General features: G+C 45.1%; 1 protein-coding gene across 4 annotated transcripts in view; it reads right to left on the bottom strand.

The window, feature by feature from the left end:
- The window catches only part of LOC122667726 (DNA repair protein RadA), a 151,214-nt gene that overhangs the window by 22,360 nt on the left and 103,067 nt on the right, over positions 1 to 25,787 (bottom strand). For 3 of the 4 annotated variants that reach the window (XM_043864121.1, XM_043864119.1, XM_043864120.1), the window contains 2 exons: positions 24,236 to 24,274; positions 22,798 to 22,880 (listed from right to left, as the gene is read on the bottom strand). In XM_043864121.1, the coding sequence (XP_043720056.1) occupies positions 22,798 to 22,880; positions 24,236 to 24,274 (122 nt within the window). The remainder of the gene's footprint in view (positions 1 to 22,797; positions 22,881 to 24,235; positions 24,275 to 25,787) is intronic. The other variant, XM_043864122.1, reaches the window with a different exon arrangement.

The following is a 25,787-nucleotide window of genomic DNA, read 5'->3' on the forward strand; positions in this document are numbered from 1 at the left end:
CAAAACAAACTAAAAGATGATGAAGAATCTCGATTTATTGAATCTCGAACTTCTAGTAAATATTTGAATTGATCTGAACATAAGAGTCGAGGCCGAAGCCGAGAACACAGGTGCACGGGCTAAGCCGAGCTGAACAGGGTACGTATTGAAAAAATTTCTTCAGGTTCTCAGAATTCCATGGCCTCGGTACCTTCTTGCCCCCCGGAGTCTGCAAGCGATACATCCCTGGGCGAATTTGCTTGGAGACTGTATATGGCCCCTCCCAATTTGGCACTAACATTCCTTGTTGTCTCGGCTGAGATGCGCTAACTTTCCTGAGGACGAGGTCTCCTTGGCGAAAGTGCCTTTCCCTCACCCTTGAGTCGTAGTACTTTACCGTCTTCTGTTGGTAGGCCGTGTTCCGAAGCAAAGCATTCTCTCGAACTTCATCGAGGAAATCAAGATTGGCCCCGAGTCAATCGTCGTATGTCTTCTCGTCAAAGTTGAGCACTCGATACGACGAGGCTTTGACCTCCACGGAGGTGAGGGCTTCAGTTCCGTATGCAAGCCGAAACGGGCTTTCTCCTATGGGTGTTCTCACTGTCGTCCGATAGGCCCAAAGGACGCTCGGGAGCTCTTCCACCCACCTTCCTTTAGCCTCTTACAATCTTCTCTTGATCCTCGCTAGCAGTGTTCGATTCGACACCTCTACTTGCCCATTAGCTTGTGGATGAGCTACCGCCACCGGGCGAAAATCTATGTAAAAGTGCTTGCAGAACTCTCGGAAGTTCGGGTTGTTAAATTGTGCCCCATTGTCTGTGATGAGCACTTTGGGTAGCCCGAACCGGTAGATGACTTTATCTCGGAAGAACTTCTCCATGTTCTTCTCGGTGATGGTGGCCAAGTGCTCGGCCTCGACCCACTTAGTGAAGTAGTCCATAGCGACCACCAAATACTTCCGATTCCCGGACGCCGGGGTAAAACCCCCGAGAATATCCATTCCCTATATGGCGAACGGTATTGGGCTCAGCATCGGGGTTAGCTTTGTCGTGGGTCGGTCTGGAAGGGGTGCGAATAGTTAACATTTCTCGCATGTCTCTACATATTTCATAGCTTCTTCTTGCATTCTCGGTGAGTAGAATCCTTACCGAAATATCTTGTATGCCAATGCTCGGCTACCCATGTGGCTCCTGCATATGCCTTCGTGCACTTCTGTCATAGTGTACTCAGCGCCTTTCGGCCCGAGACATCGAAGGAGGGGAGTCGAGATAGCTCTCTTGTACAATACGCCATCGATTATCGTGCACTTTACGGCTCGGATCTTGACTTTCCTTGCTTCATCTCGATTCTCCGGGAGTTGATTGTTCTCTAGATAATTAACGATCGGGTCCATCCAGGTCGGCCCATCTTCTTTAAGGTGTTTGACACTTTTTTCTTGTAGGGATGGCCTTTCCAGAATTTCAATGTAGACCGATTGGCTCAGATTTGGGAGGTCGGCTTTGGCCAACCGTGAGAGGGAGTCAGCCACAACATTCTCTTGTCTCGGTACTCATACCATCTCAAAGTGCTCAAGCTCGGAGATCAGCCTCATACTCTCCGTTGATTTGGTTGACAACGAACTACGAGTCGCTCCGCACCTTCAATTTATTGACGCCAATGGCCTTACTGACTCGGAGTCCGGTTAGGAGGGCTTCATATTCAGCCTTGTTGTTGGAGGCTGGGAACTTGAATCTTAGGGCGTATTGGATGCGAAACCCCTCGGGGCTAACATCAAGCCTGCTCCACACCAGCCGAAATTGCTCGAGCCCTCAACATTCATGACCCATGATTGTTCAGCTTTGGGCTCAGCCTCGGCCTCTCCCGTTAACATCGTGATTGGATGAGCTTGAAAATATGCCCTCAGCTTCCTTGCGGCCGTGATAAGGGCAAATGCTACCTTCTCAAACTTAGAGTATCTCGTCTCGGCATCGACAAAAACATGGCTAATGTAATATATGGGCCTTTATACTCGGCCCTCTTCCCTGATTAGTACCGCGTTGACCGCTATCGGGGTTACGGCTAGGTAAATTTGTTGCTCTTCTTTTGGCTCGGGTCGAGAGAGGAGAGGTAGATTCTCCAAGTATTTCTTCAAGTCTTCAAAAGCTTATTGGCACTCTTCGGTCCGCTTAAAATCTTTCGGATTTCGGATGTTCTTTAAAGTTTTGAAGAACAGTAGGTATTTGTCGCCTGATCTTGACATGAACCGTGCTAACGCCGTGACTTTTCCATTTAGCCTTTGTACTTCTTGGATCGTCCTTGGAGGGCTCATCTCCTGAATGGCCTTGATCTTCGCCGGGTTGGCCTCAATCCCCCGAACGGAGACCATGAAGCCGAGAAATTTTCCCGAAGTTACGCCGAAAGCGCATTTGGCGGGGTTCAGCTTCATTTGGTTCTTCCTTAGTACGCCGAAGGCTTCCTCAAGGTCAGCCAAATGATGTTCGGCCTTCAAGCTCTTTACTAACATGTTGTCTACATAGACTTCCATATTTCTACAGATTTGTTCGCGGAATATGAAGTTTACCAACCATTGGTACGTCGCTCCGGCGTTCTTCAATCCGAACGGCATAACCCTGTAGCAAAAAATTTCTTGGTTAGTTCGGAAGGCCGTGTAGGACTCATCCTCCTCGTGCATCAAAATTTGATTGTAATCGGAGTACGCATCCATTTAGCTCAGCATCTCGTGCCCAGCGGTGGCATCTATCAATAGATCGATCCGGGGTAGCGGATACTCATCTTTCAGGCATGCTTTGTTGAGGTCGGTATAATCGACACACATTCTCCGCTTCCCATTCGGCTTGGGAACCATGACGACGTTCGCCAGCCAAGTGGGGAATTTTTCTTGTCGGATGAACCCTGACCATCGTAGTTTCTCCACCTCTTCTTTGATCGCGGCTTGGCAGTCAAGGGCATAATTCCTTCTCTTCTGCTAGATCGGCTTTCGGCTCGGATCCACATGGAGTCGATGCTCGGCTATGTGCCTCAGTATACCGGGCATGTCGGTAGCCGACCAAGCAAAGACATCAGCATTCGACTTCAAGAAGTTTCCGAGCCGATTCCTTTGTTCTTCGCTCAGCAATGATCCGAGCTGTACTATCTTCGATGGATCTTCATCGCTGAGGTAGAATGGGATGAGGTCTTCTACGGGCCTTGCGCGCCTCTCAGTGAGCTCATCCCGCTGGTCTTCTGGGAGGTGCTCAACGCACATAGCCATTCCTCGGACATTTCCTTTGTTCTGCTTGATGAAGGTAGCGTAGCACTCTCGGGCCTTCTTTTGGTCACCTCGGATTTCTCCGATCCCGTACTCTGTGGGGAACTTCATCCTTAAATGCATCGGCGAGATGATGGCGTAGAGGGCGGCGAGTGATGGGCGACCGAGTATCGCATTAAAGGCCACCACCGACTATACCACCATGAACTTGACTAGGATCGTCGCTTGGCATGGAGCTTGTCCGAACATAACCAGTAGGTCGATCGACCCTTTGATCGTTACCAAGGCTCCCGAGAATCCATGGAGGGATGTTCCTTTGGGCTTGAGCGCATCATCGCCAAAGCCTAACTGTCGATAAGCGTCGAGTGACATCAGATCCACGGACGCTCCCGTGTCGACCAACACCCGGTGCACAAGACTCCTCGCGATTTCCACCTACACCACCAAAGCGTCATCATGAGGTAAACTTTTACCTTGAAGGTCGGCCTCGGTGAAAGAAATTGTCGCCTCGGTCTTTGGCCTCTTGCTTGGCATCTCTGCGACCTCGACGAACCGTGCCTTCGCCTTGGCCTTCCGTGTGGACTCCTGTCTGGGCCCTCCAAGGATAGTGTATATGGGAGCTCCTTTGTCATTACTCGGCCCGGATCCATCGTCTTTCTTTTCTGCTCGATCCTTGGGTTCATCAGGTTCGGCCCTTCGGCGTTCTGTCCTCGGCTCAACCCTTTTTCGATCGCGGTCCTCCGGTCGGCAACCTCCACGTTCTTCTCGGTTTCCTTTAACATACCGCTTTAGGTGCTCCGCCTTGATCAGCTCTTCTATTTCTCTTTTCAACTGATAGCAATCTTCGGTGTCGTGACCGGTGTCCTTGTGGAATAGACAGTATTTGTTGGGGTTCCGGGATGACCCGGCCTGCATCGGCTGAGGTTGGCGGATGTATCCATCGTCTTAAATTTGCATCAAAATCTCCTTGCGCGAGGTATTCAAGGGAGTATACTCGGGGCTCCAAGCTCAGTCTGATCTCTCAGCTCGACGGTCAGTCTTGGTCCACTTTTTATCTTTGCGGTCATCAGTTGTCGGCCTTTTCTTCTCTTGTCTCCTCGTCTTACGTGCTTGGAACACCTCCGCCATATTCTTGGTCAACTTTCGGGCCAAGTCCTTGATGAGGTCCATGTCTGTAAGTCCATTGCTCATCGTCATATGGGACGTGGCTTCATCCAAATCCTTGATATCTAAGGACTCTTTATTGAAACGAGAGACGAATGCTCGAATCGACTCGTCGGATCTCTGCTTCACACTCAGGAGGTTGACCGTCGTCTTCTTATGCTTCATACTACTCTGAAAACGCGTGACGAAGGCACAGCTGAGCAAAGCTTATGATAGAGTTTGGTGGCAACCACGAGAACCACGAGGTTGCCGCGCCCTTGAGAGACGAAGGGAAAGCTCGGCAGGAGTAAATCTTGGTCCCCCCGTACATGGTCATCGGGTTGAAGTAATTAATGTGATCCGTCGGGTCAGTGGTTCCGTCATACCGGTCTAAGGGCGGCGGCTTGAACCCAGTCGACAATGGCACGGTCATGATCTCGGGAGGATAAGGGTGCCGCCCGACTAGTGTGTAGGCATCCGAGGTCGCTTGATTCTTCAATCCCTCAACTTGCTCGGCCAACTCTCGTAGCCTCCTTTTTACTTCAGTTTCAGGTGCCGGTTTTCCTGATCATCCGGCCGAGGTCGGCCGTTTTGCCCTTCATCCCGAGATCAGCTCGAGCGCCCGTCCAGTCGAGGTAGGCCGTTCTGTTCTGGTCGGCCAACTTCACCTCTTCTTGTTCCTCTCCCCCCTCGAAAGTTGGACCCGCGGGGGCTGCTTTGGTCTTCTTCTCGGCGAGGCGGGCTTCGATGCAGAGGGCTATGGTGAGATCTCTCTCCATCCCTTATGGCACGCCTCCCGTTGGGCTCTTCTCGATGTTCTCAGCATCTCCTCGGCTGCTCGTCTTCCCCGAGCCAACCTGAAAATACCGATCTTCTAGCGACCGAAGCTGCTGGTTCGATCTCTCACCCTGCCCTCAGGCTCCGACGAGGCTCCAGCTCATCACGCTGAGTGCTCCTATTGGGACGCGGGGGTGGAGTTTTCTGACCGGGCAGATGAGACGACGCTGCTCGGCTCGGCTCGGCTCGGCTCCGTGGCGGCCAAGGTTCTGCTGCGGGTTTCCTTCGACGAGTGCTGGTGCCAAAGAGGGTGCAGCCGGGGGCTGGCCCAACAACCCTGCCTGGGCCATCTGACCCATGAAGGTACACAACATCTCATTAGTGTGGAGCACTTGTAGTTGGAGGTCCATGACTCACCGATTGTTCGTCGGGGCCTCCGGATCCAAATTTTCCTGCAATGGCGGTGGTGGCAGGTTCAACCCGTTCGGGTTCGGCTCAGCACGAGATCGACCCTCTACTGCCGTGTCCAGCACACTTCCCACAGACGGCGCCAAATCTGTTGCGTGTGAAAACCTCCGTCGCCCGGTTCGCCCACGGATGAGCCTGCAAAAACCGAGTGAGCACAAGAGAGCCGGTGTGGCTCCGGCCAAGGACTCTCCGACGCTCAAGTCAGGTCTCCAGTGCAACAGCGTAACAGCTTAGTGAAAAGTGAGATGAGCGTTTGAGCTCCATACCTGGGTATTTATAAGACAAGATGAGGCGGTTGCATGAGTCCTTGTATGGTAAGAGTCTTTTTTTGATTGGGCTCTTCCATATGGAGTGATCAGAGGAGTTATTCTCGGAGTCGGACTCTTAATAAGGTAAGAGTCCTTATGGGAGTGTGATTCGATTCCGTCGCGGAATTGTGGCCCGATTCGTATCCCATGATTGTCGAGACACGCTGACGTGGATCCGTGATCCCCGGTGAGCCGTTATTGTTGCCTCTGGAGAGGGCTCGGCCTCGGACGGCCGTGCCCTCGGTGCTCGGCACCGTGCTCAGCCCAGGTGGCGAGTGCGTGGTGTCCTAAGCGTCGTGCTCAGCTGGGCTGTCCTCGGACCATTCTGGTGCTCGGCTCGGTGCTCGTCCCTAGGGGACGCTCATCCGTATGGCCGACCCTAATAGACACGGCTCAGTGCTCAGTAGACTTAACGCTCGGCCACGGTGCTTGGCCATATGGAGAATTATGATGGTGGTCACCCGCTGGCTGACCGGTTCGGCGCGGCATCTGCCAGGTCGGCTCGGCCCTCGGGTTAAGTCTCAGTACCTCCACGTGGCGCGTCATGGTTGGATGGGGATTCTATGACTCATCACCACCCAACAAGGATTGAATGTCCCTCAACAGCTAGGCAATGAAACCCTAAAATCTTAGATTCAAACTGAGAATAGATAATAAGAACTGCAGCAAATAAGAGTATAAAAAATGTTGGTGGATGAACTCTTGAGACTTTCAAACCCAAAATCGAGTTAAGAGGATGTTTATTGAGTAAGCTCCAATATCATGTAGTTAAATCCGAATTCAGGCCCCAGATATCAGAACCAGAGAAGGTGAGATGAGAGGAGGAAGTTGGGATACCGAGAAAATGGAAGGGTGGTGGGGGGCTGATTAGGAGAAGAGGGGAAGCTGGGAAAATTCAGAGTTGCAGGGAGGGAGAGAGAAAAAGGGGGGAGAAGAATAAGATGATCACACCGGTAGCAATAAACAAAACTCAAAATTCTATTCATATAATCTGCCACCAGCGTGGTTACAAACTGGTATTTAAAGAAAATTAGAACTCCTAAGTGTAATCCAAAACTGAAAATTAAATTCTTAAATCAACTCTACCATTAATAAGTCTATTAAAACTAAAGTAGGGAAAGGACTCTACCACTAAGTAGCCCATTTAAAATAAAAGATTACAAGATAAAATCCCAACTAATGAAAAACCTAATAAATAAATAAATTAAATATCCTACTGAACCCAAAAACCCAATTGGATCCAGTTCATCTTCACATGGATACCCAAATGGGTTTGGGTCGGTCCAAGGCAGTGCACCTGCATTAAGGGGGCTGTGCGATAGGTTGGAATAATCCTACCTCCAGCAGCCAATGTTATTTATATAAGATTCAGACTACATAATGGAAGAGAAATAAACTTCTTAGCCAGCTAATCCTAATCACAATAAGAAACAACTAAGTACTTGGACAAAAGACACTATTCCACGGTATAGAGGTCCATGGATACCCATGAACCTCCAACTGATACATGCATACTCTAACAGACAGCCATATCATTTGTTGGATTTCAAAGAATCCACATTTAGATCGAAGACATGAGATGGCATTAACTTTAATATTGGTCAGAGGAGAGCTGTAGCCAAGGCTGACCTCGCACGTCCTGATTTAAATTTTAATTTAAACATAGATTTAAATGGCATATGAAATGTTGGGACCAAACTCCGGGGCCTACAATTGGAAAATATGTATAACACAAATAGCCCATTTCACACTGGAGGCAGGCCAAACCAACTGAAAATTAAGAAGTTCAGTTTGGGTATTTCACATCAGCGATAGAGATTAAGTAGGGGAAGACGCTTGTCAGAGTCGATGCAGCTTGCAGGTGAATTAGTGCAGAACTGGCAGAAATTTCGAGGCAGATAAATGTTATTGATGTAGTTAAGGGAGTCCAATCTGGCATTCTGGCCAATTGGGTCTCGAAAGACTTTATTTTGGCCCATGGTTTGGTTCTATGGGACTTGAGCTTGTTATTTTGTGGTTTACTAATGTAATGGATCTCTTTTATAAGCCCAAAAATTGGAATTTAAGGGGTACATGGGATTAAGTATAGGGATAATGTCTCTAGAGAGTGGATTTGGATCGATATGACCTATGCTGGGTCCTCTATTTGTGATTCGGTCGGAAAGATGGCGTTTTGTTCAACCATATTTGGATGGAGCACAATATCAGGAAATGGACCTCCAACTCTCGATCTTACCAGAAGATTTGAGATTCCATTTCTTTAGAAATTAAAGCAAAGCTATCGCTAGCTCCCCCCTCCCTTTGTTCTGACACCCCAAGGAACAGGCTCATTGTTGGCTCCTAGGGTCCCTCAAATGTCTCTTTTGTTGCTCCAGCCCCCCTTAGCTAAGGCTTTGGCTTGCTGTTTTTTTGGTTTTTTTCTCCCTTTTGGGGTTCTTTGTTTTTCTTTCTTCCTCCTTTGGTAATGAATTTATTTATTCACCCAAAAAAAAGTATAGGGATAATGTTGTGTAGGTCCTTAAGTAGTCAAATCTAGAAACAGTCCTTCCAAGTTACGTGTTCTTTATCAGTCCTCCCCTTACGATAGAGTTGATTGAATGAATGGATTAGTCTGGTGGTTCGAAAATTGCTTTGGTGGCTGAGCTGTCCTCTCTCCCTTTTCACGTTATTCTTTATCTCTCCTCTCTCTTCCCCCACCCTCCAATTCTGGTTTCTCCCTCTTTTTTCTCTTCTACTGGTGATCCCCCTATTCTCCCTCATAGTTGCAACTTTTGTGGCTGGCATATTATCTCTTTGTTTCTTCTTCTTTCCTCCCTGTAGAATTCTGTTATCTTCTTTCTGTTCAGGCTGGTGAACTTTTCTGTTATCGTATCTGATCTATACCCGTGCAGGACCGTAACAATGCATCATACATCGGTTAGGAAACAACTGTTCTACTTCTTACAACTGAAATTCTGATATTAGTCACTGAATGTCCTTATCTGATTCAAGAATCATTAGATGGTATCAGATCCAGATTCTGTGTTAAATCAGAATTGTTTTATCTCGAAACAGTATAATTCATATAACGTTACTCTGACGCTGCACATATTTCTGTCTTGTTCAGATTTGATCCCTAATGTATTCGTTGAATCAGTTTATTATATTCTGCTCGGTACTTGATTGCTGTATAAATTGATTACTGGGACCTGTTTGCAACTGAGATTCATACCCTTTGGGTCTCAGTTTGCATTAGTTACAGACAGCATATCTTTAACTCCATAACACAGAAAAAAACAAGAACAGAATGAACCTCCTACCGAAGTCATGAACCTTCCCTCTCCCCCCCCCCCCCGGCCAGCCCTCCGCCTTTGCCCTCACCGCCACCCCTCATTGACTCCCCCGGCAACCCCTCCGCTGTCATCTCTCCCTCTCCCCCACCTTCCACTGCTGCGTCTCAAATCCCCCCCCCTCTGCCTCCTGGTCCTCCCTTTTACGTCAGAATCCTCCTTCTCAGATTGATACTTCCCTACACTTTTCAAAACCCCTCACTGAAAATGGCATCCCTTTTGCCCTCTGCCCCATGTCCATTCTATCCCCTGAACTCCCGAAATGGACCTCCTGCCTTGTGGGGCATTTTCTGGGTGGCCGGCCTTCTTTCTCCATAGTCCAGGCCTCCCTCACCAAGCAATGGAAAGCTCATGGGATGCTTGATATCCATCTCCTCGACTCTGGTGTGTTCCTCTTCAAGTTTTTCTCTGAAGAAGCCAAGACTCGTGCGTTGGATGGTGCCCCTTGGATGGTGGGAACCAAACCAATCTTTCTTCGTCAGTGGCAGCCTCATCTCCTTCTCCACAAAGTCGACTTCAACACCATTCCCTTGTGGGTAACTCTCCCTGGATTACCCCTCCACTACTGGACCACTGAGAGCCTCAGTCGTATTGGTTCGGTCCTGGGCATTCCTCTCCGCACGGACTTGTGCACTCTCAAACAACATAGGCTTTCGTTTGCGAGACACTGTGTTGACATCTCAGCAGACTCCCCTCCCCCTTCATCCATCTCTATCAAAGAAGAAGATGGCTTCTGGTTTGAACAGCCTGTGCGATACGAATGGCTACCTCCTCACTGTCAGCAATGCAAATCTTTTGGTCACTCAAACTCTACCTGCCCTGCATCTGCAGCAACTGCTCCCGGAGACAAACAGCCTATCACGCAGGAAGATCATCGTCCTGCTGCGACTTCCTCTCTCATCTATCATCTTCCGGCTGTGACTTCCTCTCTCAACGAAGTCTCCGCCACCGAAGCATTGCCCATCGAAGATCCTTCCCCTGCAGTGCATCGCGGTAGAACTCCCAAGCGAAACAGGCACCAGCGTCGCTGGCTCAGTCGTCGTCCTCGAAATTCCACCGACATCGTCGCCGTCGATGCTGCTGCTATTTCTGGAAATACGTCTGCCCCTAGCACCGAGACTTCCCAGGCTCTTGCCCTGCAACCCCTGCAGACGCCAGACTCCTCGATCATCAAGCATGTTGACAAACTGGCCATCGAAGATCCTACTGCTTTGCCTCTCTGCATCTGCGCGAACACAGTGATGTACCAGGCCACAGATTTCCCCTCTGAGCTTGGAAGAGCCTCTGTCTCGTCACCTACCACCTCTGGGACGCTGTGCAGCTCCCCATCTGAGATTAGTCAAGTCGCCGTTTTCGCTGTCGAACCCCTGCTTCAGGACTGCTCCCCTTGCCTTTCTCGCGAAATCACCTCCCCCTCTGAGCAGACTCAGACTGCTTTAGCCCCTCTTTTGAATACCCCCCTCCTTTTGTCCTCTCGACCCTCTAACCCTGCTTTTCCCCTTTTACCCCCCACTTACCCCTCCTATGTACCATCTTTACCCCCTCTTCCCCTTTTACCCTCCACCTCTCTGTCCTTTTTACACCCTCTACCCCCTCTTCTCCCTACCCCCAACACGTCACTACCCTTTATCGACTTTCACTCTTCCACCTCCCTTACCGACGTTCCTTTTGGGCCCACACCCTTAGCCTCCACCCCCCCTTCTCCTTCTCAGTCCACTCTCGAGGCCCATCTTCCCCATCCCAACTCTACGACCCATTACCCCCCTCCCACCAAACCCTTGGCCCTGGCCCTGGCCCATATCCCCCTTTGCTCTCGGCCCAGCACCCCTGCTACCTTAACCCAACCCTCCCCTCCTCTTGACCCATTACCCCCAACCCAAGCCCAATCATTTTTTTCCTATAACCTACCCATCTATACGCCCCCTGCTTACCTTTACCACAAACTCTTCCCCACCCCCCCGTCCCATTCTCTCACCAGGTCCACTGCTTTCTCCTCTCTCTCAGACAACCCCCCCTCCCATCCTTGATCCCCCTCCCCCCCCCCATGCAGGCCTCTCCTTCGCTGCCTGGCTCTTGTCTTCTCTCGCCGCCGCTATCGCAGCACCCCTCCGGTGCGCACCCGGCCATTCCCCTCTTAGTTCTCATGTCTGCTGGATTTCTTTAGAATGTCAGGGGTCTTAATTCCCTGGCTAAGCATCAGGATATCAGGTCCCTTATTAAGTCTACCCACTCCTCTTTTTGTGCTCTCCTTGAAACTCGTGTCCATCAAGATAATGCTTCCTGCATTGCTACCTTTATTACCCCTTCCTGGTCTCTTCTCTCCAATTACAACCAAGGATTTAAGTCTCGGTGCGTATCGTATCGTCTCGGCCGATACGTCTCGGTATCGGTCGTGGTCGATACGATACAGGCCGAGACGTATCTTTTTTTTTTAAAATGTAAATGTCTCGACTATATCGAGACGTATCGACCGAGACGTACCAATACGATACGATACGATCGATACGTATCGATACAGCCGAGAGTTTTTAAAAAAAATTATTTTTTATATTTAAAAAACGATATGTATCGAGAAGTATCGATACGTCTCGATATGTATCGATATGTATCGACCGATACATACCGATACATATCGAGACGACTCGATACGTCTCGGTATGTATCGTTAACTTAAAAAACACATGGCCATTTCATCATTTTCACCCAAAACTCGATTTCTAGCAGTCCAGGCGGAAAAAAGGTCTTCCCAGCTTTGAGAAACCCTTCCAAAAACACATTTAAACTTGCTTTTTGGGTAAGATTTCTTGAGGGCTTTCAATTCTTTGCCAAAAACGAACTTAGAGGAGCTGAAATCACATCATTTGGTGGATCTAACAGCCTACATTCGAATTCAAAAGCTGTTCTTGAAGGGTTAGGTAAGTTTTTTGAAAAAAACTTGAATCTTTTGCTTCAATCTTTGATTATTGGTATGTTTTTTGGTATGAATCAAAGAGAATATGTTAAACAAACATAGAAATTGCATTCTTTGTTTGCATTTACAAAGATTTGGTTTCAAATCCATGTTTCTTTGACCATTTTTACCCAAAACCGAAAATTCCTTCTTTAAAATGAAATTTTTTTTTTTTTTCTTCTTAACTTTAAAACAAATGGTAATGTTTATAAGATATGGAGTACATTATGTATAGATGTATGACATCCCAAGAAGATTATACATTTACCCTAAAATCTGTATTTTTTTATTTTTTTTTTGGGTATTTTCTGAATTTATAAAATACTTTAAAAAATGTAAAAAATCTGATTTTTCCATCTATACTCTTTCATTATAGTTTGATAAAATGTATAATTGGCTGAAATAGAATCAAAGACTTAGATTCATATATGTAGTACATTATGTCATTTTTTTTAATTATTTAAAAAATTAAATAATGTGTAACTAGTTGTAGAAAATATAAAAATGTTTAAATATTGTTTATGGCAACTTTGCCAGGTAGTAAATAAAAGAAGATGATGCAATGCATGACATGCATCATAATGTGTGTCTATACTTGTATAGTTGTATAAATAATAAATTATTGATGTGTGGATTTGAATATTGTTTAATATATATCTTATATAGTTATCTACTTTTGTTTGGTATTTAGGACGATGCCGCGACAACAAGACATTGGGTGGTCTTATTGTACCAAAATAAACAATAATAGATTGCATACACAGTGCAACTTCTGTGACACCCAACATCTTGGAGGTGGGGTAACTCGGCAAAAAGAGCACATGGCAGGAGGATATGGAAATGTTTCCAAGTGTACACAGTGCCCTATAGAATTAAGCAGGGCAATGCAAAAACACCTTAGAGATTCCAAAAAAAAATCCAAGCAAGCACATGATGATGTTGATGCATTGGTGAAAAATTTGATGGAAGATTTTGAAGATTATGAAGGATCGGATATGGAAGCAGAGGAGGACCCAGAGTTGGCATTGGCGATGAAACAATCAAGACATGAAGCAAAAGAGCAACAATGGAGAGCTGAGCAATTGATTAGAAGTCAATCAACTCGACCCAGCCAGGGCCCTGTAGATATTGGTGTTGGCTCCTCTTGTCGTCCATCTCTAAGTAAGGATAAGCAGCCTGTTGGCCTTAGTAGAGCAACCAGTGTGAAGGGGATCTTTGACCGGTTTACAAAGAGTGGTAAGGGTAAGAGAAAGAAGAGCCCAGATATCAGAGACATGGATCCTAATGTCTATAGAGCAAGGGATGCTAGCCAACAGAGGATTGAAAAAACTTTCAACCCAAAACACTTAGTAAAAGGATAGGCAGAGCAATCTCCAGATGGTTCCACAGTTCTATGATTCCACCACATAAGGCCAAAGATCCCCACTTCAAGGCCATGGTAAAGGAGATTCAGCGGTGTGGGAAAAATGTTAAGCCACCCACACCTCATGAGATTGCTGGGCCTTACTTGGATGATATTGTCCAAGAGGTGCATGAGTATGTAGAGAGATTCAAGGAGAAGTGGCCACTATATGGAGTGACCATCATGTGTGATGGATGGAGTAGACCAACAAGATTATCCATCATCAATTTTCTTATCTACTGTGATGGAAGGACGATCTTCCACAAGTCGGTCAATACATCTAGTGAAATCAAAGATGCCAACTACTTGTACAAGTTAATGGATGAAGTTGTGGAGGACATAGGAGAAGAAAATGTTGTCCAAGTAGTAACTGACAATGCAGCAAATTTCAAGAAAGCTGGTCAGTTGCTTATGTTAAAGAGGCAACATTTATTTTGGACACCATGTGCAGCTCATTGCATAGATTTGATGTTTAAGGACATAGGAGAATTGCCCAAGGTCCAAAAGTTGGTTGGTAATGCAAGGAAAATCATCAACTTTATTTACAACCATAGTTGGGTTTTGGCATTGATGAGGAGTTATACACAAGGGGATTTAGTGAGGCCTGCAACAACAAGATTTGCAACAAATTACATTGTAATTGATAGCCTCATTTCCCGAAAGCATGGGCTGCTACAGATGTTCACCTCTACTGAGTGGTTGACTAGCAATTATGCAAGGTCTGAAATTGGGAGATCTGTTCAAGATCTTGTTACCTCCTCAAATTTTTGGGCTGCAATGGGCCGACTTTATAATGTTATGATGCCACTCTTTTGTCTGCTTCGAGAGGTTGATGGGGATAAAGAGCAGACCATGGGTAAGATGGTAGATGCCATGGGATGTGTGAAGAGAAAAATACATGAGAATAATCCAACATCAAACAAGAAGTATTTGAAGATTATATCCGATCGATGGGAAAATATGTTGGTTCAAGATGTTCATTGGGCAGGTAATCTTATAATTATATGACTTTGGTTTCATTTTAAACACTTAGTAGTTAGTAAGTTACTATTTATTTATTTATTATTAGAATTTCTAGGTTTCTAACCATCCATTACAAACCATGTGCAGCATATTATTTGAATCCGGATATCCAATACTCCAATGATATAGGGTGTAGACCGGATCTATTGCGTGCCCTAAGGAATGTTGTGAACAGAATGGAGCCAGATGTAGCGAAGGCCACACTTGCCATGGATGAGGTTAGAACTAAATTAGTTGTATAAATGATTGAAACCAAGAATAGAGTGATTGGTGGAAGTGGAACTAATATATTTTTTTTTTTAATACCTCTCTAGGCTAAGTATTTTCGGGAGGCCACTCGTGGTTTTGCTGATAGAATGGTTATCCATGCTAGGAGCACACAACACCCAGGTAAGTTAGGTTTACCTAATTTATTATATCATTTAAAATTTGTTTTAAGGTTTTGTCTTTTAATATTTCATTTATTATTGTGCAGCTGATTGGTAGCTCAATTATGGGGGTACTAGTGCTCCACACTTAACCCGAGTGCAATTCGAGTATTATCCTGACGGCATCCTCTAGTGGCTGTGAACGTGAATGGAGTACATTCGGGTTGATACACACCAAACCCGGAATCGTCTCGCTTATTCAAAGTTGGAGAAGCTAGTGTATGTCCATTACAACATGAAGTGAAGCTTAAATATTTAGAGCTGGAAAGAGAAGGAGATGATGTAGATGTCAACCCAATCGACATCAACCACCTACTTGACGATGAAGATCCGAGTTAGAGCATGGATAGAAGATACCGATAAGGTATTGGTGATGGATCAATTAAGTGAGGATCGCGGACAACCAAACCTGATCCGGTGATAGAGAGCATCATTCAACGGATGGATGAGGATGCACATACGGCCACCATCACAAGATCCTTGTCCTAATGTTGAAGAAAATGAAAGTAGCTCTGAAGAAGGTTTAGTCAGGAGGACGAGGTCAGGTCATCCGTATGGAGGAACTCAACAACATGTTGATGATGAGGATGAAGACGACGATGGTGATGGTGATGGTGGTGGTGGTTCTGTTGTTGCTGCTGATGATGATGATGATGATGATGATGATGACGATGATGACGATGATGATGATGGTAGTGGTGGTGGTGGTGGTGGTGGTGGTGGCCATAGTGCTGGAGGTAGTGGTGGTGCTTTGGAGGTAGTGGTGGTGGCGCTGAGGCTTCACAACATCGTCTTGGGGTTCGATTCACATGTGAGGCGGGATACACACATACTACCCAAGATATGGATCATTGTCTTGAGCTTCTGGCCATAAGACTTACTCGCGGAAGCGCATAAGGCGAAGTCGCGCGCTCCCACAATCCATATGATAGTGATGTGCTTATGAGTGGCGTGGAGTCACTTAGCATTAGTTCGATTATCTTTGGTGCTTCATCAGGCCATGGGCATTATGCATCGAGGTTCTTCTTCAGAGCTATGGACATGGGGCTTCGTAGGGTATGGAAGTTATGGATACGGAGAGAATCAAGCACAAGCATGACCTAGTCTTTGTCGTGACATTAGCCACTCCAGGAAGCGAGACACACGATTCTACTATGAGTGGGAGAGTCACTACCATCGATATTTTGTGGGCTCGAGATTGTGCTTATGTTCGGACGAGACACAACATCATCCTAGTCGCTCCTATTGTTAAAGACCCTTACAGACATGACTTTGATCCACCCCGACATTCTTCATGGCAATAGAGTGACTCTATATGTAAAGAATTTCATCATTTAATCTTTTATAACAATTTCAAAGTCCGCACTATGCGGTTATTGATTATTCACAATTCTTAGTATATATGCATGATATATGACACAAATTGCTTGTTTATATTGTTTTTTGTGTCCAAAAGTGTATTTTCATGTGTATTTTGATCATTTTCATGCGTTTCTGCACCGATCGATACGTATCTCCGATACGATACGATACGATACGTCTCTTAAAATCGCCTGACCGATACGATACCCGATACCGAGACTTAAATCCTTGATTACAACCATTCCCTCTTGGTCGGATCTGGTTCCTTTGGGACCCGTCCACAATCACCGCCTCTCTCCTCCACACCTCTTCCCAATTCCTCCATCTTAGCCTCTCCATCCCCAACTCCCCTACCTCCTTCCTTTTGACGGTCATCTATGCCAGCAACCTTGCTACCGAGCGTGTATCTCTATGGCACGACCTCCCCCTCCTCAAGCCCTCCTTGGACTCCGTCCCTTGAGGCTTAGGTGGTGACTTCAATGTGGTTCGCTCCCAAGTTGAGAAACTTGGCGGAAGACCCATCGATTCTCCCTCCGTCCTTGCTTTTAATGAGTGCTTAGATGATCTTGGCCTTGATGACCTTCGGTGGACTAGCTCCCCCCTCACCTGGAACAACTACCGCTCTGGTCCCGACCGCATAGCTTGCAAACTTGATCGATTCATCTCTAATGAGGCTTTTCTCTCTTCCTTCCCCCACTCTCTAGCCAACTTCCTTCTTCAAGGCTTGTCTGATCACTGCCCATGCCATATCCAAATCCACTCCTACACTTCTTTTGGCCCCAAGTCTTTCAAAATTTTTGACATGTAGACTTCTCACCATCTCTTCCTTCCCACCGTCTTCAAGGCTTGGCGTACCCCGGTCTCCTCTCCTTCCCTTCCCCTCATTGCTCTCTCTAGGAAACTCCGTAATACCAAAGGTGCCCTGAAAAGGTGGAATCTCTCCACCTTTGGTAACATCAATTCCAGGCTTTCCTCTTGCAAGTCTAATCTCTCTTCCATACAACTTAGACTTCAATCTGACCCCCTCAACCCTTCTCTTGCCTCCGAGGAAACGTCCCTTTATAAGGAATTGTATTCCCTTTCTTCCATTGAGGAAAGCTTCCTGCGCCAAAAGGCTCGCATCAAGTCGCTTGAGTTGGGTGACTCCAACTCTGCTTATTTCCACAGATCTCTGAAAGCCCGCCTCAATTCTAACTCCACCCCTTTGATGGGTCCCCCCTCACCTCGGTCCATGACATTAAATCTGCCTCCATCGCTTTCTTTGCCAATCTCTTTAATCCCCCCTCCTCTCCGCTCCCCCCCATTCCCCCGGACCTCATCAACAAATTCCTCTCCCCCCAGATCGCTGACTCCCTCATTAGCATTCCCTCGGATGATGAGATCTTCAAGGCTATCAGCTCCCATAAGTCCAACAAAGCCCTTGGCCCTGATGGCTTCAGTATGGGTTTCTTCCTCAACTGCTGGGACTCCATCAAAGGAGACCTTTTCAAAGCCATCCGTAGCTTCTTCTACAAGCCTAGCCAGCTTGCCCAAGTCAATCAGACTTTCATCTGCCTCATCCCCAAAAAAGAGGGGGCCACCTCCCTCGCGGATTTCAGGCCCATTTTCCTTTGCAACCTCATCTACAAATTCATTGCCAAAATCCTGGCCAACAAAATCAAGGCGGTTATCCCTACTCTTGTTAGCCCGAACCAATCCGCCTTCATTTCTGGCCGCAGCATTGTAGACAATATCATTCTCTGCTCTGAGGTAGTGCGGGGTTTTGACCGCAAATCTCATTCTCCGGCCGCCCTCATGAAGATTGATCTCCACAAAGCTTTTGACTCCCTTCGCTGGGACTTCATCTGTGGAGTGCTATATTAAATGGGCTTCCTCCCTGCCTTCGTCCGTTGGATTCATACTTGCATCTCTTCTCCCTCCTTCTCCGTGCTGGTCAATGGTTCCCCTGCTGGCTTTTTTCACTCCAAAGTAGGTATTCGTCAAGGCTGTCCTCTCTCCCCCTTCCTTTTCTCCATAGCTTTGGAAGTCCTTCCCCGTAGCCTCCAATCCAAAATGGACCTCCATCTCATCTCCCCCATCCCCAAATGCAAGCATATCAATCTTACCCATCTTGCTTTTGCTGATGACCTGATGATCTTCTCCAAAGCTTCTCACTCTTCTATCTCTGCTATCATGGATTCCCTTCTTCTCTTTAAATCCCTCTCTGGTCTCCGCATCAATCTCCTTAAATCCAAAATCTTCCTCTCTGGTATTCCCAATTTAGAAAAGGATTCCCTTCTTCACCTGACTGGTTTCACCCTTGGCTCCCTCCCAGTCAAGTACCGTGGTCTTCCCCTCATTCCGGCCAAGCTCTCTAAGCATCATTGCGCTCCCATGCTGGACAATATCCGCAAGCGTCTCCAGCTTTGGAAAAGCAAACTCCTTTCCTATGTCGGCCGCCTTGTTTGTATTCGCTCCGTCCTCCAAGCTACTTACATCTACTGGTGTGGGATCTCTGCCCTTCCAAAAGCCACGTCTTATGAGATGGAGGGCCTCTTCTGCGCCTTCCTCTGGAAAGGGGCCGACACCTCCAGATTTCTCCACCCTTTAACCTGGAAGTCCATCTGCCTTCCCAAATCCAAGGGAGGTCTTGGGATTCGCCGCATCAAAGACTCCAACACTGCCTGCATCCTCAAGTTGATCTGGAAAATCTCTTCCCGTCAAGATTCCATCTAGGTCAATTGGGTCTATTCCCACCCTCTCAAGTCTGACTCCTTATAGACTGTCCCCACCCCCTCTGATCCCTCTTGGATTTGAAGAAAGATCCTTGCCCTCCGTCCCCTGGCCCTTCATGGAATCACTACCTCCATTGCTCAAGGTTCTTCCACCTCCCTCTAGCTTGACCCTTGGCACCCTCTTGGTATCCTGTATTGCATTCTCGGTCCTAGGTTCATCTACTCCTCTGATTTCCCAAAAAATGACCCCCTGTCCTCTCTCATTTCCTCTGGAGCCTGGTGTCCCTCCCCCCTCTTCTCAATCCCTCTATTGTCGATAGGATATGGCCTGCTCTCCCCCCCCCCCTTCTGATGACAAACTTTTGTGGTTGCCCTCTCCCAATGGCCGCTTCACCTCCTTCTCTACTTGGAACTTTGTTCGTCACTCCACCCCCATTATCCCTTGGCACAACCTTGTCTGGTTCAAAGGCCACATTCCCCGCCATAGCCTCACCACCTGGAGAGCCCTCCACCTTTGCCTCCCAACCCAAGCCTTCCTTATTCACCGTCACATCCATGTTCCCTCCACCCGCTCCCTTTGTTGGAACGGCCTCGAAGACATTCCCCACCTCTTCTTTGACTGCCCTTTCACCTCAACCATCTGGAAAAAAGCCCTCTCATCCATTTGGCACCGTAGCAGAAGACCCCTCCCTTTTGACCAAGAATGGCCCTGGGTGGCTAAGTCCTTTTCAGAGACCTTGATCTGCGGCAACATTGACAAGCTAATCTTTGGAGCTGCTGTTCACCACATTGGGATGGAGCGTAACATTAGGAGATGGACTTCCAACTCTCGATCCTTTGATCTGATTTGGAAAGCCATCTCCTTTGATGTCTCTGCCAAGCTCAGCCATCTCCCTCTTCGTGCTATCAGAGACACCCCTAGAAATAAGCACATCGCTGTTTTTTGGGGTCTTGATCTGACCTCCCTTTTGATTGCCACCTCTGCGTAGGTCGGCTTTGTTTCTCCCCTCCCCCCTCTTCCCTTGTGTATTCCTTTCTCTCTTTTCCCTGTCCCCCCCCCCTGGGGTTTGGTAATACATATTTATTCACCCAAAAAAAAACTCCATAACACTGGATTAGTATGATCACTTCATATCAGTCAGACAAAGGCACATTGTTATATTTGGTAATCCCTTTATAAATCACTCTCCTTTGGTCATTGTATTTCAGTTTGAAGAAGTGGCTTTACCATCATGCTTCAATGGTACACAAAAGTTGAGAAAGAAAAAAGTCAGGAATGTGATTGGGTTTGGCTCGCAATTGAATCAAAACAAAACTTAAGGAACAATATCACTACTCCATAGTTGTCACGGCGTCACGGCGATCCAAGTCGGTGGAGGGGTGTCACGTCGATATATCGACATGTCGCCCGCCATGGCGTTGCCATGGCGAGCAAGTCGACCATGTTTTATTTTTTATTTTCTCTATTTTTAATGTCATTTAGTATGATATAATATATATCCTATAACATCAAAATCAACATGAAAGTGTACTACTAATATACTATGGTTTAATTCATGAAAGTGTAATATCCATTAGTGTATATGAAAGTATGAAAACATAGATTAGTGACTGTGCAAGCCTGCAACTGCAAGGAAAGAAGAATGAAAAAAAAAAAAACAGAGAGAACTACTTGCTGTAAATCTGTAATAAATCCCTGCCCCCACCTTCTGTCTCTCGATTCTTTCCCTGTCTCTGTGTGTGTAATTGTATATGTGTGGCTGTGTGCAGGCCAAGAAGAAGGGGAAAAAAATACCTTCTCTGTCTATGTGCAAGCCTGCAACTGCAAGGCAAGAAGAAGAAACAAAAAACCGAGAGGTCCATGATTGTGTGCAAGCCTGCAACTGCAAGGCAAGAAGAAGAAAAAATGAAAAAAAAAAAAAAAAAAACAGCGACTGTAAGCAAGCCTGCAACTGCAAGGCAAGAAGAAGAAGTTAAGAAGACGAAGAAGTGAGAAGAAGAAGAACTGACGGAGAGAGTTGCCGGAACTGAAGAAAACGAAGAAAGAAGAAGAGTCGCCGGAGGACGGAGGAGATTGGAGAAGAAGAAGAAGAACTAAATAAATAAAAAATAAAAAATTACTTACCTGGAGGTTGCCTGAGGGGTTTGAACTTGCCGAGAGTTGCAGCTTCAGTTCTTCTTCTTCTTCTTCTCACTTCTTCGTCTTCTTGACTCCGTCAGTCTCAGTCTCAGTCTCCGTGTCTCTGTCTCACGAAGTCTCTCCTCTGACTCGACAAATCACTTTGTGATTTCTAAAATCTCCCAAATTCCAATTCCAATTAGGGATTTAGGGTATAGTAGTAAAGTGTACTGTTTAATGTTTAATGGTTTTAATTTTGTATGTTAATGTGACCAATACAAATCAAGGAAAAAGCATTTAAGCTTTTAAATGGTTTTAAAAAAAATAATATTAAAACCTAAGTTTTTCACACAAATATCGACCGATATGCCCATATATCGTGGTATGGCGTCCATGGCGCCATATCGGGCGATATTTATACATAAGCCATGTCGAAGCTCGAAATGCCATCTTCTCCAGCGCCAGGACGCCATGGCGGGGCCATGGCGATGCCATTGCGACGCCATGCCAACTATGCACTACTCACAAAAGAAGGGGATATTGTGGCAAATTGGCCGTGACTACTCGAAAAGTCGAAATACAGTGCTAGCTCGAGAATGAACTAATCTCATAGGTAGAGGAAGGGGAACCAACAAGGAGAAGTTCCAAATTCAACATAAATGCTGAAATTGATAGCAAGAATATTCTGAAGTCAAGAGTTGATGACAAACATTATCAGCAAAACAAATCATATACAAGTAGAGGATGTGGATTATGCATTCAAGGTTAAAATTTTAAGTTTCTGGGAAGGTGAAAATATACAAAGACGCTATTCAGATGCTTCAATAAGAGATTGACAAGGAGAAATGCAGGACAAAATATATTGGCATAATGGTATCATTCTGAAATCTTATGAATCCCCCCGTGGGGAGATAAATGAGAGTAGTGTCTAAGTGAGCATAGAAAGAAGCATGACAGTGGGGTGTAAGCCTCAGTAGCTCAACTCTTTAAAATGAAAAACAATCTCAATACAAATGTTCTTATGGAATCCGTACAGTGAGAGCATTCATGAGAGGTTTAGGGAGAATTTTGTAGATGTTGATGAAGTGTATCTGGAATCCAACATGATACCAGAAGGATATTCTGGTGGATTAGTACCTGGATCAGTGGTGCTTGTGGGCATAAGAGAAGCGATTAGTGGATTTTGGGACAAGTAGGTTAATATAGTTAATAAGGAATTGAAAAGGGGGAACTGTAATTACAGAGGTTGGAATAAAACTAATTGTCTTCACTTTTCATAAGACGATCGTAATTAAATTCTGATAATAATGAAAACTAATTTAATGCTGCTGATCCAAAAACAAAGTAAAAATGCCATAGAAAGATCAAGGACCATATGGTAAGTACTGGCAACACAGTAGCACGTTTTCCTTAATAAAACAATAATCTTTCCTCTAATGGCAATTCTGTCCATTTGAAATATGTTCAAAACAACATCTTTTTACTGATCAACTATCATCATATCCAACAGAAAATGGTAAAGGAGACAGACTGAATACTACAGCATACCTGCTGCATACTGCAAGTGCAATTGCCACATCCCCAGCAGTCTCTGTCAAACGTACCCCACTAACAACATTTAAGAAGATAGCCTACGAAAGAGAAAAAGCAGGGAGGGGGAATGAACACAAATGGAGGTCAAAATGTGCATGGAAAGATAGGGAGCTTCTATTTCTGTTGATGAAGAATATACAAAAATTTAAACTAGTTATCCCAAAAAAGGAGGTAAAAAACACGACAACTCTAACGATGGGAAACATTATGGTTCTAGTAAGTAAAAAGTTTATCAATAAATAGAAATCAGGGGAAAGAAAGTGCTACTATGATGCAGATCAGAGGTACTTAAAGAAGTACCAAAGAAAGAAGAAGAACCAAACTCAGTAAAAATCAGCCTGAGCTAATTGAGTTAACTCAGCCTTGCAGTAGTGAGTTAACTCAGCAGTGACTCAGTCAATGAGGTTCTGGTTCAGAATTGAACCAGGAATAGTCCTCCCATCGTAGGATAATTTTTTAGGCAGTTAATTATTTTATTCCTTCTTATTTCAGTTACTTGTATTAGTTGGAGTTCCAGTTTAGTGGGACTCTTATCTTATCTCTGTTTTTTATAGAATTTAGCACAAATGGAACTCATCTTCTATCTTATATCTTTTTCTTCTTTCCCAACCAAGTTTATCTCATGAAGCACTCTTTATGATTATATATAACCTGGCAGCTTGGATATCAGTCTGCAAAGTCAAAAGTTCATAGTTGACCCTGGATTTCAGTCCATTCCACTAAGGATATGATATGTTGAATAATTTTTTCCTTGAGTTGACTTATAAGATCAGTTCACTTCAGATAATACATTGCCACAAGAAGGATTACTGAGAAAACAACCTCAACATAGTAACATACAAAGACTGTCATATAAAGGCTCCTCACAAGCAAGGTTCTAAAACTCGGGTTTCAACCAGGTTCCGACCAACCGAGATATGGTCGAAACCAGTGATTTTTTCCCAGCCAACTCGAGTTGGTGGTTTCAAGGCCCAGAAATGTTTTTTTTTTTAATCTGATTTTTTGTATACAGCTTATTTTTGACATTCTAAACACAATGCATGAACTATTTTCACAGAAAAAAACCTCAAAATGGCACTTGTGGTTTTTTACCCAAGTTTGTTAGTGTATATTGTTCTTGGACACTGGCTGGAAACCAGGACAAATGGTACCTGTGGTTTTTTACCCAAGTTTGATAGTGTATATTGTTCATGGACATTGGCTGGAAACCAGGACAGCCACTTATTTATGCCTAATATCATTTAAGTAAATGGTTTTATATTTGTTGGAAAGCTTTGAAAGCCACAGACCTTTAATAACGAAGAGAAAAGTTGGGAGGAGGGGGGGGGGGGCAGTAAAAATCATATTATACAAAACCATAAAGGCTAAGGAAATGAGGGACTGAATGTCATACATTATCTTGGAGTTTTAAACCAGCTTGCTTCGTTAAAACCTACAGAAGCACAGTTGTAAAATGGTCAGTCTAAACAAACACCACAGCATATTCAAAGACTTTTTCATGCTTAATACTGAAAATGAAGTAGAATACAATAAGATGCTGTTCTGCAATCCTGCTTTCCCATTATAAAGTAAAAGAAGAGTAAGTGATCAAATGTGCATACATTAATTGTGTAGATTGGAGGAAGATGGAACACGCGAATTATGCCCAGCCCCTCCTGAAATAAAAAACCCCATCCATGTTGATGCCACTGCACTAGTGCAGGAGCCCCGCAACCAAGCTGCCTTTTTCCCTATTTATTATTACTCTTTAGCTTAAGTTCACTAGGTAGATTAGTGTGTGAGTGACATGACACTTCTTGTTATATCCTACAGTCAATCTTGATTTGATCGTACGGCTATTATTTTGTTCCCTTGCCTACTTAAGCAAGTTTTATTTCTCTTTTTTTAGATAAATACAAACTATAACTTTCCAGCATGCTCGTGATCTCTTAATTGCATTTGATTCTTGAGTTTTTTGTTAATATTGTAGGACAACCTACAGGCTTGGATTTTTTATGGTACAAAGAGAATCTATAATGATTCGTTTCAGATTTAGTGGTGCCATTATACCCCTGCGGTACTTTATTATTAGTAGTTAGTCACGATAAGGGGATTGTCCCTATCTTGATGTGTTTACTTTAGTTTCCTTTTTTATGTTGTAATTAGTGTTGTTTACTCTAAATAGGATTCCTACTTAGAGTCTACTTGTAATAGTGAGTCTTATAAATAAAGGTTGGGAGGCCATGATAGATTATTCTGAATCTATCGTGGTTCAGCAATTTCTCTTCTCTACTTCTTCCGTTGTCTCTCTCCATTCTTCTCCCTCATCTTCAACTATTGCCTATTGACTGGTTATTGTATTATCGTCAGTTACATGGTATCAAAGCTATAATAATCACAACTGATTCTGGTTTGATAGCCTCTCGATGCTCTGTTCATGTGGCTGCAGGCTGCAGCAACCTATGCTGCCTGACTTCTACCTAAGGCTTAGTTGGTGATGATATGTAGATAAATTAGGGCCTCCTTACATCTACTTGATCTTACCCTCTATGTAGATTCATCTATGGAAATCAAGGTTTATGACTTGCGGTAGTATGTTCTGGATTTTTTCTTAACTGCATAGAAGATTTGAAATTATTTTCAAACAGCCAGCAGATTCCCATTATCTTTCAGGGACTAATTCAACATAATGGCAAGGTCATTCAATCCAACTGTTGGGATGATCTGAGCTGCTGATTGTGTGCAATTAGAAATCTCCATAGAGGTCTGTGATACTCTGTTTTTTAATTTTTTTTTTTTTCCCTTCCACAATCGATATCTGGAATTATTTTGGATCTGTCCATCAGATTCCTATTAGCTTTTAGGACATTGTTGTCCTCTATTTGTAGGTCCTTCGATCCTACTTGGGTGTCCATCTGACAGTGTTGCAGCAATTTAAAATCACCAAAACCTGGGATTTTCAAGGT

The sequence above is a fragment of the Telopea speciosissima genome, chromosome 7, assembly GCF_018873765.1.
Source record: "Telopea speciosissima isolate NSW1024214 ecotype Mountain lineage chromosome 7, Tspe_v1, whole genome shotgun sequence".
Lineage (NCBI taxonomy): Eukaryota > Viridiplantae > Streptophyta > Magnoliopsida > Proteales > Proteaceae > Telopea > Telopea speciosissima.